Source organism: Silurus meridionalis, chromosome 7 (assembly GCF_014805685.1).
Source record: "Silurus meridionalis isolate SWU-2019-XX chromosome 7, ASM1480568v1, whole genome shotgun sequence".
In the NCBI taxonomy this organism is placed as follows: domain Eukaryota; kingdom Metazoa; phylum Chordata; class Actinopteri; order Siluriformes; family Siluridae; genus Silurus; species Silurus meridionalis.
In genome coordinates this window covers 20,466,060-20,487,469 of record NC_060890.1, presented here as the reverse complement: position 1 = coordinate 20,487,469, position 21,410 = coordinate 20,466,060, and the positions used below count along the sequence as shown (strand labels likewise).

Genomic DNA, 21,410 nt, shown 5'->3' with positions numbered 1-21,410 from the left:
GAGCCCAGAGGGGAGCGTCGGCGGACATTAAAGAAAACCGATTTTTATTAAAACATATCGATGTAAACTACACATTCGAGTTAATCGATAAAATCGATTTATCGCCCAGCCTAATATATATATATATATATATATATATATATATATATATATATATATATATATATATATATATATATATATATATATATATATATATATATATGTATGTATGTATGTATGTGCACTCACCGGCCACTTTATTAGGTACACCTTACTAGTACCGGGTTGGACCCCCTTTTGCCTTCAGAACTACCTTAATCCTTTGTGGCATAGATTCAACAAGGTACTGGAAACATTCCTCAGAGATTTTGGTCCATTTTAACATGATAGCATCACGCAGTTGCTGCAGATTTGTTGGCTGCACATCCATGATGCGAATCTCCCGTTCCACCACATCTCAAAGGTGCTCTATTGGATTGAGATCTGGTGACTGTGGAGGCCATTTGACTCCAGTCAACTCATTGTCATGTTCAAGAAACCAGTTTGAGATGATTCACGCTTTATGACATGGCGCGTTATCCTGCTGGAAGTAGCCATGAGAAGATGGGTACACTGTGGTCATAAAGGGATGGACATGGTCAGCAACAATACTCAGGTAGGCTGTGGCTCAATTGGTACTAATGGGCCCAAAGTGTGCCAAGAAAACCATAACACCACCACCACCAGCCTGAACCATTAATAAAAAGCAGGATGGATCCATGGTTTTATGTTGTTGATGCCAAATTCTGACCCTGCCATCTGAATGTTGCAGCAGAGATCGAGACTCATCAGACCAGGCAACGTTTTTCCAATCTTCTATTGTCCAATTTTGGTGAGCCTGTGCGAATTGTAGCCTCAGTTTCCCGTTCTTAGCTGTCAGGAGTGGCACCCGGTGTGGTCTTCTGCTGCTGTAGCCCATCCGCCTCAAGGATGAGAGATGCTCTTCTGCATACCTCGGTTGTAACAAGTGTTTATTTTAGTAACTGTTGCCTTTCTATCAGCTCGAACCAGTCTGGCCTTTTTCCTCTGACCTCTGGCATCAACAAGGCATTTGTGCCCACAGAACTGCCGCTCACTGGATATTTTCTCTTTTTCGGACCATTCTCTGTAAACCCCAGAGATGGTTGTGCGTGAAAATCCCAGTAGATCAGCAGTTTCTGAAATACTCAGACCAGCCCGTCTGTCACCAACAACCATGCCACGTTCAAAGTCACTTAAGTCACCTTTCTTCCCCATTCTGACGCTTGGTTCGAACTGCAGCAGATCTTCTTGACCATGTTTACATGCCTTAATGCATTGAGTTGCTGCCATGTGATTGGCTGATTAGAAATTTGCGTTAACGTGCAGTTGGACAGGTGTACCTAATAAAGTGGCCGGTGAGTGTGTGTATGTATGTATGTATGTATGTATGTATGTATGTGTGTGTGTGTGTGTGTGTGTGTGTGTGTGTGTGTGTGTAATATTATATATATATATATATATATATATATATATATATATATATATATATATATATATATATATATACACATACATACAATGGAACCCGGTTATCTTGCCCTCGGTTACCTCGACAACCCTATTAAGTCGACGTTTTTGAAGTGGAACCGCCAAATTAATTTTTTATCGGTTATGTCAATGTTTTTTTATGTCGCCGAACCCTAATATCTGCGCGGTGCGCTTTGGGAAGAAAAGAGCAGCCGTTGAGAGAGTGCCGGTGGGAAGGCACGTACCGGGATATGCATGCGCGATAACAACGACCGCCGTGAACCAACATATACCAACAATAACGGACAGTGAGAGTGTGGAAGTTTAAATAGGAGCTGGTGATGATGATAAACGAGCACCATATGTGCGCGATTGAAGCGGAGCTTCAGAGAAAGCGGCTGAGAAAGCACCTGACACGCTGAAGGGGGCCGAAGGGGGCGTGGCAGGTGGATTCCTGACAGATAAACATGTACAGTGGAACCTCGGGTTACGAACGCCCCGGCATACGTATAATTCAGGTTACGAATCGCAGTTCATCAAAATTTTGCCCTGGTTACGAACAATATATCGGGATCTGACGTCGCTCACCAAAAATCGCAGGCAAGTTGGTTGTTTTTGCTCTATCCACGCAGCTCGTCACATCAGTTAGCGTCCTGTGTCCCTAGCGAGAGCATCGTGTTACTTATCCGCTTGAACTTTTCCCGGCGGCAGCGTAACAACTCGTTAGTTGATGCTCGTGGAATGATGAGATGGACAACATTAGCCGATGCATAACCACTTTACTTGTTTTTATGAAGATAGATTAGCAGGGTTACAGTCTTTTCAGTACAATACCCATAATGAATTTCACTCTGGACTTCAATACCAACTAATAGTAGCCTTAAAGAAACAGCTCTCATTTTCCCTCTAATGCAACAATTGTCTCAGCGTTCGTGTTAATAACACTGTCTTTAATATTCTATAATATAATATATAATAATATATAATAATATAATATAATAAGATTCTCCTTCAAACAATAACTCTCCCTCCTCCCCTTCTCTGACGTCGTCTCCTGCAGCGAGTCTTCTCAAAGGAAAAGTACCCGGTGAAGATGTTTTCCTCTTTTGTATGTTTTTATGTGGTATGATTTTAATATAACATGTTAAAAGTAAATAATATTAGTGAATATTGGCTTTATTTTTATTTAAGTAATATTTTTGGTTGTCCAGAACGAATTACCGAAGTTTCTGTTCATTATTATGGGGAAATTTGTATCGGGATACAAACTTTTCAGGTTACGAATAAAGTACCGGAACGAATTAAATTCGTAACCCGAGGTTCCACTGTACTGTATGTATTTTTATAGCATGCCTTCATCAAACAAATCGCGGCAACGCTGTTGTGTAAAAAAAAAAAACCCTATCTCGATCATCGGTTACCTCGATGCTTTTTGGCGACCCCCTAGGACATCGACATAACCGGGTTCCACTGTATGTATATATATATATATATATATATATATATATATATATATATATATAATATTTTTCCTTTCACCACAAACCATATTAAAATATAAAAGTTTTAGTCACATGCTGACTTAAATGTATTACTGGAGGTGTGAAATATTTAATAGCAGAATTATATTATTGTGGGGGTGTAATCGGGTATAATTGATTGATTGTTTCATTAATATGCTTGACATTTCAAGCCTTGCCAATATACCTGCACATCCTGTGTGGTGTTTGATATATTTCAGTTCAATCACTTTTAATACCACAGATAAAATGATAGTACAGACTTTAGAAATATATGTAGCTCAGTCTGTTCATATTTCTGAATCACATTGGATTGTGCTTTATATAAGGAAAACATTATTTGTAAAATTATTGAAGTAATATGTCCTGTATGTGAAATCTAGCTTTAAAGATATATGAGAGTGCAGTAATTCTCTCATTCATTTCGAGGCAAATTATTTTTATGTACGTCTCATCATAACTGAGGCAACAAATTAGAGAATAATAATAAAAATGTTGATTTCCCTGGTGGTCTAGTGGTTAGGATGCAGCGCTCTCACCGCTGCGCTCCGGGTGCGTTCCCCGGTCAGGAAACCGACCCCAGCCATTAGGGTTGCACAAGCCCGGATAAATGGGGAGGGAAGGGTGCGTTAGGAAGGGAATTTAGCGTAAAAACGTGCCATATCAAGCATGCGGAGGATCCGCTGTGGCGACCCCTGATGGGAAAAGCCGAAAGAAAGTTTGTTTTAATACAAATTTTTATTCATTTTTACCCAAAAAGGATAAACCACACTCTCTGCAATTCTAATAATAAGTAAAAACGTTTAATAAGCGACCACATTATTGTAGTGTTAAAAAATATATACTGTGGACTTCGTAAATACTCTTTTTCCATGAGGACATCCTTAATTCTTATTGATGAGCTTAAACCCAAGATTTATGAGATTAAGAGTCATGAACATAAGCATATCAGAATCAGGTTTAATGTGATGACAGACACAAGGAATTTGGTTCCAGCTGTTGGTGCCTCTCATTATTTATGTACAGACATAAATAACATAATACATTTTGCTTCGATTATACAAGACAAAACAGACTATATGAGAGAATACAAGACAATATAGACAATACAAGAATTAAATATTTGTATGGTTAATAATTATTTTTTCCCTACTTTACATTTTATTTTAGAATGTCATTAACACATTCACACAGACGGCCCAGCATGAACGCTGTTCATTCTTTGGCAATGTTGGTGTAGGCATGGACATCAGCGTGGAGGAACTAAAGAATGCCTACCACGCGGTTGTACTTGTGAGAATTATTTTATACTTTTATTGCTTTATATTTTCAGGTGCTCAAATCCATTTTCCAATACCTCATTTAGACATGCTTGCTTTGTATTTGTTCAGAGTTATGGGGCAGATGGGAATCGGTCTATGAGAGTGTCTGGAGAAAGTCTTGAAGGTGTGTTCTCAGCCAGAGACTTTGTGGGATGGTACAATGGACTTCCAAGCAATCAAGAGGTAATAATTAACTGCCATTTTAACAGTGCACTAGAGCATTTATCTCGAGCAAACCAATATTTATTGTCTATGTAATTCATTTACTTCTTAATTAAAAGTTAAAAGTAACTCTTAAACCAATTTTAAACCACTAAGTAAGTAGCCTCCAGGGTCATGTTTCAAATTTAAACATCACTTGATGAAAGTCACTGTCTCAATGGTGGTTCACATGGTCTTCCTGTGTCTATCTGAGCTTCTAATTTATTTTACAGGTTTTTGTTCCTTATTATTTTCTTTTATTTTTACTCTAACCTGCTCCACATAATCCTCTTGGTGGATTGGCTATGAACAGAACAAAAGTGGATACAGATGTTGCAGTTTTAGATTTTTTCCTTCTTTCAGATTTTAGGTGGTGCCACAAAACCTCCTTGTGTCTGAGATTCTGTGATTTTATGAGGATAGGGTGGGTGTCATCAGTAGACGAGCATGATATTTGATGTAATAAAGAGTAAATGTAATAACCATTTGTTTTATGCTTTGTTATATACTGCATTTCATTGGCTCTGTACATGTACTCTGCACAATGACAATAAAGTTTAATATAATATAATATATAATATATAATATAATATAATATAATATAATATAATTGCCTTTGATGGATTGTGTGTGTGTTTGTGTGTATGTCTGTGTGTCTGTCTTTGTTTGCATGTCTGTGTGTGTCTTTTGCTGTATTTGCATTTAAATTTTCCCAGAAATTGGACAGGGCAAAAACAAACCATATTTCTTCTATGCAACAGCTCTAAATAGATGAACATGTAATAGCCTTTACAGAAAACTGTTCAGACAACCTGCTGTTGGTTTGGTTCATGTTTCTCATGCAGTTGTGTCCGGATCTGAGCTGTGAGACAGCTGTGGTTCTGGGACAGGGAAACGTGGCACTGGATGTTGCCAGAATCCTCTTGTCTCCACTGGATTATTTAAAGGTGGCTGCACAACACATAATACATAGAAGCTATCATTAACAATAAGAAATAATTTAGAAATATCAGTGAATCAACCGGGTACTAGTTTTATATTTTTATGTGATTCATTTATTTAAATAAGTGTAATTATATCATGGTTTGAATTTCAGATCTTTCCTAAATCAATGAATGCTTCTGGACACATTTCTCTCTTTACACAGCACCTGTGGTTGAACTTTTACAAGGCTACTCTAGCACATGACGTATAGAAGAGAAAAAAAGATGAATATATATTTTTGCCAAAAGCAGTAAAGCTGACTTTACTCATGTATTCTAAAGAGAGGGGTGAATAAAAGTCTTATTGGGTGTATTTTTTTTGGCAGAAAACCGACATTACTGAACAGGCCCTGCAGTCTCTCAAAGCCAGTCGGGTGAACAGAGTGTTGATTGTTGGAAGAAGAGGACCTCTCCAAATTGCATGTACCATAAAGGTACAGTATAAGAGTTTGTCAGTGTCAGCATTTATTTCTCCTCTTTCTTTTTGTCTAAATCTCTGCCTCTTTTTCACTCTATTTCAATTTTTATTTTCTCTATTTGTCTGTTTCATATTCTCTTCATTTAAAAAAAAAAATAATAATAATAATAATTTTTCCATTTCATTTTGCAAGATTCATCATTCCTCATTATTTTTGCCAATAGTTTTATGTAAGTGGCTAAGTGGCCTAATTCTGTATATGTATATATATATATATATATATATATATATATATATATATATATATATATATATATATATATATATATATATATATATACCCTCAACAGAAACCTTTTTCAGTCTCAAGCTAAATTTGTGCCTTTTTAAAATAAATTTATATTATTATTTTTTTTTACATTTTGAAAATTGTATTGTTTTTGGACCTGCACACTTTTTATTTTTTTTTTAATTTAAAGACATTTAAAGAAGCATTTAAAAGCCTTGATAGACATGACCCACACTTGATTTTGATTACCCATGTGGGATAAATAAGTTTTGAGGTTCCAGGGCTAGACATACAGACTAATGTTTGAGTACAAAATTCATGATTTTCCATGAAGCTTTTCTTCTGGAATTACACGCTATAAAAATAAGGAATACAATACCAACATGTCCCAACCAAATATTATGTGGAATGTAACCTGTCTTCTGTCTCATCGTCTGTCCTTATAGTTAGAATCTAAATGGTACTTCTGTTAATGCACACTTGTAAATAACATATGTGCATTTATTTAAACGAGATTTCTGTTTTTGTAAATAGTGCATTATTCAATTTGTGTCTGTTTTACTTATATTTTGTTATTATGTCTGTACTTTCTGCACTGAATAGACTATAAACAGTGTTGGGCAATGTTACTTTTAAAAGTAATGCATTACAATATTGAGTTACTCCCCAAAAAAGTAACTAATTACGTTACTTAGTTACTTTTTATGGAAAGTAATGTTATATGACTTTTGCGTTACTTGTATCTCTTTCACGCCTTACAGGTGTAACAGGTGTAATATAGATAATTGCCATTTGGAAATAAGTTATATTAGGGCAAAAGACATGGCTTAAACATTTAAAATACTTAATAACTTCTTAGAGAACAATAATAAGAACAATAATAAGATGATTGACTAACTTTTGACCACAAGGCTGAACACTTTCCAGTCGCACTTCCGTACACTGCTTTTCAATCTGCCTTCGCCGTCAGGAATGTAACTATCGTTCGTGTATATAAGGTTAAGGGTGTGGGCTGCACACCGGTGATGTGGAGGGAGAACATACCTTTCACTGTCATCACATAAAACATCGTGCAATTCCGTAAATATGACCTCGTTCTCGTCTACATCATTCTCTGCTTCATCATCAGCTTGAAACATTCTGAACGCTTTTACAAAGTTCGCGCTATTATCAGTGACCGTGGCAGTTTATCTTCCCACAAAGAGCAAATGAGCTGTAAATTTTCTCTCTATCTCCGCTGCGATGGCATCGTACATGTGTCTCCCACGGAAAACTTTTATTCTGAGCAGTCCATAGATCTGCTGGAAAGTTGGTGGAAAGTTTTCTGTCTCCATTTCCATATATGCAACATTGCATAATGTTGCATATATTCAACAGAGAGAAGAGGTTTGGCAGAGAGAAAAAGGATATGGATTATTAAGTATCCTTATTGTTGTATGAAAGTTACTGTGCAATTGGGGACTCCGGCAGGACTCGCTATGGCAGCATAACTAAAAGGGAGAGCCAGAAGGTAATACACACATGAGGGATCTCTGGAATAAGAGATGACCCACCACACCAGCGTCAACAAACCTGAGTAAACGTGTGAGAGTGAGGGGACGACAGCATACAAATATCCCAGATTAGCGAACGCACTATTCATGATTCTTCCAGATCTAATTCTTTACCTAAGAAAAACCTACTGATAAAAGACTTGACTAAATAAATAGGTTTTTAGCCTTGACTTGATCACTGAGAATGTGTCTGAGTCCTGAACACTAATTGGAATGTTGTTCCATAACTGTGGGGCTTTATAAGAGAAAGATCTGCCTCCTGCTGTAGTCTTTATTAGTTGAGGTACCAACAAATAGCCTGCACCTTTTGATCTAAGTAGGTGTGGGGGATCATAATGATAAAGTATTTCACTCAGATACTGCAGTTAAGTGCTTTAAACGTCAGTAGTAGTATTTTGTAAACAGTGCGAGATTTAATTTGGAGCAGTGTAGACTGATTAAAACAGGGGTGATGTGGTTATATTTTCTAGATCTAGTGAGGACTCTTGCTGCTGCATTCTGAACTAACTGAAGCTTATTTATGCACTTACTTGAACACCCAGACAGAATGTGACAGAAGGTGACAGAAATATTCCTTCAGTGTGTAAACATAATTGGTTATAAAGCTGTTTCTGTTTCTGATTTTATTTCAGGAAGTGAGAGAAATGATTAACCTGCCTGAAACTAAAGCTGACATGCTCCCAAGTGACTTTGAGGGTATAGCTGAGGTTTTGAAAGGTATGTGCACTAAACACAGACATACTTAAACATACTTACATACTTACTCCACATAAATATTTAGCATATAAAAAAATGAACCATTACATTTCACATAAACATGCAGCACCGGTTGTAAAGTTCTCGTGCGTTGTGTGATCCGCAGACTTGATCTGATCACTTGAAGTAAACTGGATAAACAACATTGGTGTAATTTGAAACTATAACTGCTACAATTCATCATGACAATAAACTCAGGCATGTCATGTCAAGCACTTTTGAACCGAGTTGCTTTTTTTTCATGTTTACACCTGTTTCAAACATTGTGGAAGATGCATAGATAGTAAAGGCTTAAGTGGTGTTAAACTTGCCATTCCACAAGATAAAGCTTGTGATAACGTCATGTAATTGACAAGCCGGTAAAGGTTCACTAAATCTAAACCTGAATAAAGAATAAATGTGTTTGCAGCAGAGGTGGCAAAAGTACACACCTCCATCACTTAAGTAGAAGTACAGATACTCGTGTTTTAAAATACTAAAGTACTAAAGTTGAAGTACTGACTGCACTTTTTTACTCAAGTTACAGCAAAACTCTGACAAAAAGTAAAAATGTAGCAAAAAGTAGCCATTACTACTACCTGTTTTAGTGTAACGCTGGTATTGGGACCTCACATCATATTAATATTAGGGCTGTCAAGCGATTAAAATAAAAAATGTATCGCAATTAATCACATGCTTGTCATGACATGATTAATCGCAACTTATTCGCACATTTTTTTTTTATCTGTTCTAAATGTATCTTGAATTATTACTTTCCAATTTTTTTTATCCTCTAATCAATATGAGCATGGAGAAATATGGAGTGTATGTTTATTATTAGTGAAACCATAATCAACAAAGAGCATGAAGACAAATATTCTGTATGTTTTAAAGTAATTATGGTGTTTTAAATGACATAAATCATCCAAACCTTTGCTATGTTTCAACACCAACAGTTAATAAGGTGATAACGGAGAAACTGTACCACTTCTAACTTTCATACCGATTTCATAATCAGAGAATATTTATTATTAATATAATTATTGAGAATATTTGATGTGGGTTATTTGAAAGTAGACATTTCCAGCTTTCTATTTAAATATTTAGTCATGTCTGTAAGGCAAATATTTACTGATATTCAAGTTAATTTATTTATGTCTGTGAAGAGAGATGACGAGACGGCAGAGAGTTTGTTGTTATGAGTGTATACAAATAAAGGTAGAACATTTACAGATTTGAATGATGTATTGCTCTTATCTGTGCGATCAGTATGATCAAATTGACAGAGTTAGTTATATTTGTTTCGGTGTTATGAGGACAAATTACCACAAAAATTTCGACCCCCAGAGGGTAAATTTTGTGCATCATAATCATGAAACCTCAGTAAAATCATTCAGTTTAGTGATTAAAACATTTTTTTCGGTGGAGTTTTTTTTTTTTTTTTATATCTGTGTAAGAAAGGACATTATGGATAAACGAATGTGTTCTGGTCAAACAAAAATGCGTGCTGCATCAATCACGCAAATTTGGGCAGTTATTACAGCGTTAATTTTGACAGCCCTAATTAATATATTAATACAAAATGAATCCCAAATTCGGTTACCTAATGAATGTATCCAGGCCGAAACATCCACCATGTAAAACACAAGCAGAGAAAAGATGATGATGATCAGTTTATCAGGAATGTTTCTGTTCTCAGTCATGTTTATATCTCTGACTCCCTCTGTCTCATCCACATTAACCCCATACTTCTTGTGGCCTTTTGCATTGCTCATTGCCTCCTAAACTAGCCTACATCTGTGGTGTGTAGGGATGGGCAGATTGATCCTGAAGTATCGATATTTTATTTAAGATAGATCAATCCTATTTTTTTTTTTTTTTAACAAGTGACCAGAATATTTAATAATATTAACATGCTATATTGTATATAAATATTATTAATACTTATTTTTATAATAGGAATGTCAATGAGAACTTTATCTTCTGCTGTACCAACGCTTATCATGACAGTGTTCCCTCACTCAGAGCACAGTTGGCACAGGTTTAAGCATAATCTGTGTTATTTCACTTTAGTTAACAATGATAAAGCTTCATATGACATGTCAAGGAAATGTGCTAATACCACATATTTGACAAAGCATGTAAAAGTAAAACAACCTATAGAGCACGACTGAGTACAGCTGAGGAGAGCAGAGGAAGCAACACAGACACGACCCCCATCTTCTGACTTGAGACGGATTTTTTGGCCGAATCATTTCAGAGCGCTATACGTTATACCATACAGATTGTTTCAGACATGTTTTATGTGGAGCAGAATATTACACTGCATATCAGTATAAATATTTCAACTGGACATTTTTTTTAACAGTAATATTTTTATTTAAACATTTTATACATATTTCAAAGAGGTATCATTATCGACGATACTTGTCTTAAAAGTACTTCGGATCGAAAAGAAAATGATTGGTATCTCCCATCCATAGTGGTGTGTGAGAGCCAGGAAATGATACACCAGCAGTAGATTAAAAAAGCCTTTGGAATGAGAGGAAATGGGTTGATGGGCTGAAAATGATTATTAAAAAATAGATATTTTACCAAATTAATTAAAACTTAAGTTACGAGTCTGTTTTAAAAATTTAAGAAGTAGAAAGTACAGAATGTTGTGTAAAAATGTAATGAGTGAAAGTAAAAATAAATAAAGTACTGAAACCATAAAAATCTACTTAAGTCCCACCTCTGGTTTGCATTTAAGTTGTTGGAACAGCATCTGTCTGTCTACAAGTCTAATCCCAGGGCTAGTAATAAAACAAATAGCATGGAAAATATGGTCCAGTGACCAAGTCTAGACAGTGAGTAGTTTAATAATGAAGCATATTAGAGGGAAATGACAAAAATGATTTTGGATGCAACACTGCTATTTGGATGTAACACTGCTTCTAGTTAGAATAAAAGCTTCTAATTTTTTTTCCACTTCTTTGGTTTTCATGATAGCAAGACTGATCTGATCTGCCGTTTTATCCAGGAATAATAAAAAAATAGAAGAGAGGAAAATATTATTCTGAGGATGCCTGGTAACTTATTTCATTTTATTTCTGTAGAAAATGAGCAACTGAGAGGGAACCTTATTAGCTTTATTACAAAAGAAGGATGCTGAGTAATTTGACAAATATTTATTATGCCCTTGACTTTTGCTAAAAACTTCAAATTTACCTGATCATTGGCAAATTAATAAAATAATAAAAATTGTTCTTTTAAACATCTCTCCCAAGCCCTTTAAAACTGGATGAAATTGATCTTCATGCGGTTTTCTTGAATAGTGTCAGTATATATTTATATAATAAATCACACCATCTATATACAGACTAAACATTGTGGTCATGGCAAGGGTTTGGCAGATTTGCAGACTAGAACAGTGGCTTAACTGTTCTGAGCTAAATTTATTTTTAATTTTTTATTTTTTTTTTGAGTAAATTGAACGCCAGGTACTACATAAAACCTCTTTCTCCTCACATGGTTTTTGCATATGGTTTCCATTAGGTAAATTCTTTATGAAAGATCTAGTCAAGGCTTTTTTTAATGAAGGCCTAGTGTACCTTTCAGGAACAATGTTGTTGTACTGGTTTTGTATCATTTAGTTCAACCATACCAAAAGTTTATAGTAAAAGGTACAGTGTTTCTGAGAATTACAACATAAAAGATTTCTGAACATTTAAAATATACTTTATTTTTTTTTAAATAAAGTCAAATTAAACTATACTCTCAATATATGTCACTATCTCAGTATAATTTCCAGACTCATTATGCAACATTGTGCAACATAACCACTGTACAGGGAATGGAAAACAATGTGGTGCATATTAGCATTACAAAAGGAAATATGGTTAAGTCAAATACATTAATTAATTAATTATGGGTGAGTAGTTTGACATCAAGGTAATAGGTACATACTTGCAGTCTTCATATTATGTGAGAAGACCTACCGTAATTTTCGGACTATTAAGCGCACCCAAATATACGCCGCACCCACTGAATTTTACAAAGATTTTTATTGCCTACACTGAAACTAATGAACTTTACACAGGCTTCAACGAAAGACAGTGTCTGTTACATGGCTTGTATCTAAACAGTAGCCTACCAAGAAAGTCATTGTTCACTGTCTTCCTCCTTCCTTTCACACCAATTTCTCTCGGGAGTTTATCTTTTGGCATCGTCGTGCGTTTAAAAATCACCATCGGTGAAGCTTTTCTCCCGATGCCGTGCAGCTCAGAACACCGGTGAAGTGTGTTTTTTTCATGCCCGGTTGTTTTCAGCATGACGAATGATTCGCATTTCCTGTAGACCAGGGGTGTTGAACTCAAATTCACAGTGGGCCAAAATTAAAAACTGGGGCGAAGTCATGGGCCAAACTCAATATTTATTGAAAAATGTACTGAAATTGTGCATGTTTTCCGTCTCTCCAGATGTGTAATGTTGAACCTTTTCATATGGAAACAAACTTTAGTTTTGCATAAACATTGAATCTGGAACAACCAAAGTTTAATATTATAAACACATTAGAAATTAAATTTGAAATAAAACACACATCAGTGGTATTCGTTTCTTATTATGTCTCTCTCTCTTTTTCTCTCTCTAGATTTTCTAATTCCTTTTTTCACAGGGCAACAACAAAACAACCAAAAATAATAATAATTTCCTTCATTTAAAAAAAGCAATCATTCAACCTTTAACAGTTCATGCCTTAGAGTAGAAAAAGTGCATAAAGACATACATTCGAGCTCAGTTTTTACACTCTGATTGACTCTGATTGGTTGAAGTCAGATTCCTGCATCTCTTCTTAGATACAAGTGCATCATGTCTGGGTTTAGGCTCTGAGCTCAGAAAATCTTCAGGATTGAGTGAAAATGTTCATCAGTGAGACTCTTGAGTGGTGTTTTGTTCATCTTCATTAAAGAGAACAGTTACACACACAGATATGTGCTGCTGAACATAGAGAGTGTTTGAGCAGCTTGGGCACAGAGTTGGAGCAGTGTGTCGGAGAGGAAACTGTGCAGCACACACAGAGTCGTACTTTCACTTGAGTGTGTCTCTACACTGCAGTTCAATCAGCTCCATTCGGAGGTTGGTTGGTGCGCTTTCCAAGTCAACCACAAACGGATAACTGAGCAGATCAAATATGCATTTCTGGGATTCAAAGTCTTTAAATCTCCGGGTAAATTCAGCACTGAGTACGAGGAGTTTTTTAGCTGTCTCGACAGACGCGCCTGCGCACTAACAAAGCATTCTGGGATTTGTAGTATTAGCGGTGTATGCGCTATACACTGGCGGGCAGCTCTAATACACATTTGATATAATCTCGCGGGCCAAAAATAATTACTCACTGAGTTTGACACCCCAGTGGGAGCGCATCTGATTTAATATAAAGAGTTTCATTGGTTCACCTTTACCCGTTCGGCAATTTCGTTGGTCTAATGTTATGGGGCTCAGTTTTTTGCTTGTGAAACCGGGAAAACCCAGGAAAAATCCATATATTAGCCACTACGTTGTTTAAGCCACAGGGTTCAAAGCGTGGGAAAAAAGTAGCGGCTTATAGTCCGAAAAATACAGGTCTTCTTTCAGCAGTACTTCTATGTTCTTTCCCAGGTTTAGACTGGTGGTATTCTTAGTCTATGGCTTAAACCAGCATCTGAATGTATTTATTGATTGAAACTTCAAAGCACTTTTGTAAATGTAAATGCATACAATATGCTGATGTAGACAAACTATACGCATAAAAGGATTGGGTCACCTGACTTTTTCAGTCATATGTGCTTCTTCCCCAAAATCTAAAATATATAGTAGAAATAACAGTTATGTCTAGTGTTTGAACTTATCGTTGGTGTGATGAAAGGGAAAAACAAAATGACTGCCATTTTATGTTTGTGGCATCAGGAGCTTAAGAACCGCAGAGTGAATATGATGTGATGTGTGTATGTAACAGCACTAAAGTAAGTCGTGGAGTTTGTATTTAGAACTAGAGTCTAATTCATATTTCTAAAGTTATAGTCTTTATATAAAAGTATATAGTTAAATGTAGTAATTCACAGATGAGAACTTTGACCTGCTGATCAATACAAATAAGAATTGGCCTGAGGTAGGCATGTTACCTGGTGCAGTACGTACAAGTAAAAAGTTGGCATCTTTTTGCAAAATTCCTGTTGTCGTAAATGAAATGCTCGATTATTCATAGTTTTATATTTAGCAACGAATGCAGTCTTCACGATTGATTTCCTTATGGTAAGACTCATTCCAATTCAGAATCGTTTCTCAGCTGATTGGCCTTATCTAAGGAAGAAACTTGTAATTAACTTATCATTACTGAGCTAAAACAAATCTAAAAGGAAGTGCTGTATATTTTTTTTTACAATCATAGGTAGTTGTCTTGTGATGCTAATGGCACTCCTTTTAATGGCTCACAGCTGTGCATTTCAAAGTGCAACAACCATGTAACACATTGAATGGAGCACTATACTTTTGTTATTCAGTTTATTCAGTGTTTTACAATAACCATGACTGGAGTTGTTTATTTAAAGCACCTGAACCACCAAACTGTGATTAATCTAAACGTTTGTATGCATGGTTGAGCATGTGTGGGATAGTGTGTGTATCTCCAAAACCAAGTTTACATTATAACAATGTAGTCGTTTGTGTTTAGTTTGCTTGGTTTGTTTAGACATTTTGGTAGCTATTAGTGGATTTAAAAGAAAGAGAATTTTCATAGTATCTTCCTCCTGAAATAGTAAAATATTTAAAAAGAAAAGTAAAATTTAATTGAATAGAAGTTTCATAGCACTATTTTCTAGTCTCTCTATCTGTTTGTCGGTCTGCCCGTCGGTCTGCCCATCTACATATCAGTCATTCTCTTTCAACATAGAAATAGGGTTTTGTTACAGTTGGAAACAAAATGGAAAAGAACATAAATGGACAATACCTTGAATGTTTCATATTGAAGTTTCTGCACTGTTTCTAGGTCCCTATTTAAATGTAAGCAAATGTGTGAACTTGATCAGTGGAACTGCTCAGATTCTCCTCATGGGTTTAAACAAATATTGTAAAAGGAGCCATAATATTTTAACTTAATGACAGTTAATGCCAGCCCGAGTGCATATCGTCATTAAAACAGAAAGGGAACAAACCAAATTAAAACACGTCAGTACTTCCAAAGTACAGTTATGTCGTTAATATAATTTGTAATGAAAATTGTTGTATTAACTTAGAAAATAATGCAAAAGCGATTGCATTAATGCTATTGGGCCTTTGGACCCACTGCATTCTGTATTCTTATTCAGTATATAGTGTATTGTATTTGTATATGTATTGTGCCATATTACACTGTTTTATTAAGGTGTAATTTTTTTGTTGTTTTAGAACGATTTATTTTCTCTACTTTACTTTGACTGAACCTTTGCCTTTAAACATGTTTTTTTACACAGCAAAACTGTAGCTCAATTTATAATCTTGTGTGTGTTTCTGTTCATGTAGGTCTTCCCAGGCCCCGGAAGAGACTAACTGAGTTGATGCTGATGACATTAAAAGTAAATGAAGGGGGACAAAATACATGTAAACGTTGGGGTTTTCGTTTTTTGCGTAGTCCTGTGGAAGTGCTTCCAGATGCAGATGGGAAAAAAGTAGCAGGGATTCGTTTAGCTGTTAACAAGCTTGAGGTGAGTATTTCTTAGTGGTGTAACGGTACACGTATTCGTACCAAACCCTTTCGATACAGGACCGGAGAGAAAATGTCTTTTAGAAAAAGTAATTATTAAATGTAAAATGTAAAAATACACACACATTTATATACACTTAACCTAACGGTATTAACCAATTGGGGTCTAACAAATGTCAACTATTTCACTTAATTACATTTTTCTATTTATTTAGTTTTATTTAATCAATTCAATTTTGCTAATTTAATTAATTACTCAATCAATTTAATATAAGCATTTATTGCATTAATTAGATTTATTCCATTAATTAGATTTATTCCATTTTATTTTTATATATATTTATTTTTATTTAAACCAACCATTTATTGTTTAAAAAAAAAATAATTGTAAGTCATTTCACAAGCAAGCTTGCACAACAGTACAACAGGAATTCTGTCAGAGTTTCATGTGCATTTTTGGAAATCTCAACTACCGAAAGAGAAATTTATATCAATTTATCAAATTATATTTTGATCAAGTTCAAGTTTATTATTGTGCATTTCACAATTTGACATCGTCTTAAAGCAGCTTTACAGAGCATAATAATTTAAGTGAATTATGTGTATTTATGATGAAACCTGGCATGACTGTGGCAAAGAAAAACTCTCCAGATGAATGAGAAAGAAACCTTTAAAGGAACCAGACTCAAAAGGGGAACCGATCCTCATTTGGCTGATATCAAAGGTGCAATAATAAATCTTAAAACAATACAAAACACTGGAGAGTGAGAACTACCATGAGTACCAGAGTGTGTGTAATTATAAGTAATGTCCTTTCTACAGTCTTATACAGTCAGTTGACTTTGTGGAACCAGGAGCTACTGAGCAACTCATGAAATTGAAAATAAAACAACATCATAGACCCAACACCAACTTCCCCATGCCAGAGCCTTTAAACATTTGTAGAGGTCCAATGTTCAAAATCTACATGAATGTGAATCCAAATCAGTATGACCAGTAGGACTTATATGTTATATATGTATATGTGGTGATATTGCTGGTAAAGTTTTGAGTTGTTTCTTGTATGTGTACCAAGGGTTCAGGAGAGGAGGCTCGTGCTTTGCCCACAGGACAAACCCAGGACGTAGAGTGTGGCCTGCTCATCAGCAGCATTGGCTATAAGAGCCTACCTCTTGATCCCACTGTGCCTTTCGACCCTCGCACTTTCACAGTGCCCAACAACATGGGCAGAGTGTTGCATACAGCGGGTAAGAGGACAGTAAAAGTGTGTGTGGGGGGAAAACACAGTCTACTAGGGTGGCCCTTTGATAGGAATGTACAATTGTTTGCCTGATGTTTGCCTGCTGCCTGTTGCATGACTCTCTCCTATATACAGATGTCAGCAGGGTTTAATTCAAAACCAAAATCTGTTTTAAATTAAGGTCTTATTTGAGACACCTTTTTTTTTTTTTTTTTTTACATTTGATTGATAGAAATTCTTTTGAAATTTACATGGAATAAGCAAACACCATATAATTTTCCGAGATGAAAATTCTCTGACTTGAACTTTATTGTAAGTGCATATTTTAGGGCTTAGACATTAGTAGGTCACAAGTCTGTGCGCTGTTCTTATGATGGAACACGTACTGACTCAAAATGACCACAACTATACTGTAAAGGGCTTTGTCTAAATGGGAATTAGAAATGATTGGAATGTGATTTGCCGTCACACTGCACACATTATGTGGTTTCAAAAGAATGACAGTAAATACAAAAGTGTTGCTAAACTGTTTAAATGAAAGAAAACAAAAGCTTGCTGTTATCCAAGACTTTGAAGTCCTCATTAAAAATATAAACAAAACATAATTAATGACTGTAAAGTCATGAGATTGCATCTGACAGGATACCAAGACCATACAAAATCCCTGAAACAGTTGAAAACACATTTATGTTTAGTGCAATTACTACATTTGGTAAAATCAGGTGTAATTTGGGTGGTTTTTTTTCTTCATAGAAAATGAATAAATCAGTCAAATTAAATTAAACGTAATGATCTGCTTTCTGCTTAATTTTATTAGTCAAGTGTGGTCAACTTTATAGAAAGTGTCAATGGTAAGGGGACAGGTGTGGGTGTGGGAATAGTGTAGACCATAACAAAATGAAATACTCCTATAATTATATGCAAATATATGATACACATTTTATGTGATACACAGAGGTGTAACGAATTGCATTTACTCGTGTCTACATATTAATTTTTTTGTACTTCAAATTTTTTAAATAACTTTTAAAATCTGTAATTTAACTTTTACTTGTTTTGTTTGAAGTATTTTGTACTTATATACATTTTAAAACATCCGTAAGTTAAAATAAATGAATAAATAAAAATAATGCAAAGGGGAGGAAAAAAACGAGTTGTGGTTTAGTGGTTAGAATGCGGCGCTCTCACCGCTGCGGCCCGGGTTCGATCCCCGGTCAGGGAACCAACCTCAGCCATTAGGGAGGCACAAGCCAGTGCACTCTTAGTCAGATCAAATCATCAGATTTGATGGTGCCAAAGGAGCTGCCTCCGGGTAAATGTGTGGAAGACAAAAGAACTTGTGGTGGATTTCTGTAGGCACAAAGAAACTTAATTATCAGTAAACATCCTGGGAACAGTACATTGATGCAGAAAGTAAGAGACTGGACAAGCTGATCAGGAAGGCCAGCTTAGTCCTGGGGATTTCCCTGAACACTGTACTGGAGGTGGGAGAAAGGAGGATGGTAATTATTGTAGTCATTACTGCAAAAGGACTCTCACCCCCTGTATGAAACAGTTTCATCTTTAAGCAGCTCCTTCAGTGACAGACTGTTACACCCTAAATGTTTGAAGAAGTGATACGGACGGTCTTTTCTCCCTGATTTATTAGACTTTACAATCAGAGCTGCTCCCAGTAAACCAGTCACCAAAAATATACACTATTACTGTTTACTAAACTGTGCAATAATAACAATTAAGTTTTTATTTTTGCAATAAATGTGCAATAACAATAATTTAAAACCTATAGTGCAATTTTACCTATGTGCAATATGTTTGATAGCGTAACTAATTAATGGTGGTCACTTTTCTTCTTTTGTATTCATACATTGTGTTGTATATACTGTATTATGTTTTCTACTTTTTAAATATACAGTGAGGAAAATAAGTATTTGAACACTCTGCTATTTTGCAAGTTCTCCCACTTAGAAATCATGGAGGGGTCTGAAATTGTCATCGTAGGTGCATGTCCACTGTGAGAGACATAATCTAAAAAAAATTAATCCAGAAATCACAAGATATGATTTTTAAACTATTTATTTGTATGATACAGCTGCAAATAAGTATTTGAACACCTGTCTATCAGCTAGAATTCTGACCCTCAAAGACCTGTTAGTCTGCCTTTAAAATGTCCACCTCCACTAGATTTATTATCCTAAATTAGATGCACCTGTTTGAGGTCATTAGCTGTACCAGTAGTGGAAGAACTTGCAAAATAGCAGGGTGGTCAAATACTTATTTTCCTCACTGTATATGCACATTTCTTATGCACATTTCTCTTTTCTTTGCTGATGTAACACAAATTTCCCCACTGTGGGATGAATAAAGGTATATATTATCTTATGTTATCTTACTTTTACCTGAGTAGAATATTTAGTTTCGCTTTCCACCTCTGGTGATGCATGTAATCCTGCGATGTTTGGATGTTTGTTATTTATTTGTGTGGTCTCGGCCGATTTTCATCAGCAAAATAAACTTGTGTGTGCTTGTTTGTGTGTATGCAGGGCTGTACTGCAGTGGCTGGGTAAAGCGTGGGCCGACAGGTGTGATTGCGACAACTATGAATGACAGTTTTGAAACGGCACGAACTCTCCTGAAAGATGCGGCCTCGGGGACACTCGATCTGTCAGTCTACAAAGCTGGTGCTCAGGAAATTACAGCCTTACTGAAGACTCGAGGTAAAAAAACATTGTACAAATTATGCTCCTACAACTCCAATTCCTAAAATATGAAAACCGAATGCAATCATTTGCAAATCTCAAACTCAGATGTAATTATTTATTTGTAAATTATTAATTTTTTTACAATAGAAAATGAAAAATGTTAAATGTTTAAACTGAGGAAATGAACCACTTGAAAGAAAAATATGTGCTAATTTTGAATTTGATGGCCACAACATGGCCATGTTTACTGCTTTGTAGCATACCCTCAACAACAGTTCAAATACATCTGAAAGTGACCAGTTGCTTAACTTTTGGGAGAGGAATGTTGTCCCAGTCGTGTCTGATACAGGATTCAAGCTGCGAAACAGTCCTGGGTCTTCTTTATTGTATTTTTAATTTCATGAGGTGCTAAATGTTTTACGATGTTAAAAGGTCTAGACTGCAGACAGGCCAGTTTAGCGAACGGGCCCTTCTACTTAAAAACCATGCTGTTGTAATAGATGCAGTAAGCGGTTTAACAATGTCTTGCTGTAATTGGTAAGGCCTTCCTGTGAAAAACAATCGTCTGGATAGAAGTATTTGTTGCTCTAAATCCAGCATGGAGCCTTTCCAAATGTGAAAGCTGCCCATTCCATAGGCACTAATGCACTCTCATGCCATCATAGATGCAGGCTTTTGAGCTGCACTCTGATTAGCAGCCGGTCGGTCCTTCTCCTCTTTAGTACAGAGGACACAGTCCATGGTTTCCAAATAAAAAATTTTATTTGTCCGACCTCAGGACACCTTTCCACTTTTCTCTCAGTCCATTTTAATTGAGCTTTGTTTAAGAGAAGACTATGGTATTTCTGGATCATATTCACATCTGGCTTTTTTTTTCATGATTGAGCTTTAACCTGCATTTGTGGATGACATAGAAAACTGTGGTTACAGACAGTGCTTCCTGGAGGTGTTTCTGAGCCCATACAGTGATTCCATAGCAGAAACATTCCTGATTTTTAAAGCAGTGTGATCTAAGGGCCTGAAGTCCTACACAGATTTCTCCAGATTATTTTATCATATTACATACTATAGATGATGAGAGAGATATACAAAGCTTTTGCAATTTGATGTCGAGGAATATTATGAAATTACTTTTTTTAAATTGGTGAAACACTGTGCATCTTTACTTCTAAGAGAGATTCTGCTTTTCTAAGATTCTTTTTTTATACCCTGTCAAGTTACTGCTCCTTTGCCAACTAACCT

The 21,410-nt window shown here is 35.7% G+C and overlaps 1 protein-coding gene across 1 annotated transcript in view; it reads left to right on the top strand.

The window, feature by feature from the left end:
- The window catches only part of fdxr (ferredoxin reductase), a 33,206-nt gene that overhangs the window by 10,116 nt on the left and 1,680 nt on the right, over positions 1-21,410 (top strand). Inside the window, exons 4-11 of the mRNA XM_046854461.1 lie at positions 4,200-4,322; positions 4,421-4,534; positions 5,398-5,499; positions 5,862-5,969; positions 8,428-8,512; positions 16,049-16,230; positions 17,305-17,476; positions 20,010-20,183. Of these exons, the coding sequence (XP_046710417.1) occupies positions 4,200-4,322; positions 4,421-4,534; positions 5,398-5,499; positions 5,862-5,969; positions 8,428-8,512; positions 16,049-16,230; positions 17,305-17,476; positions 20,010-20,183 (1,060 nt within the window). The remainder of the gene's footprint in view (positions 1-4,199; positions 4,323-4,420; positions 4,535-5,397; positions 5,500-5,861; positions 5,970-8,427; positions 8,513-16,048; positions 16,231-17,304; positions 17,477-20,009; positions 20,184-21,410) is intronic.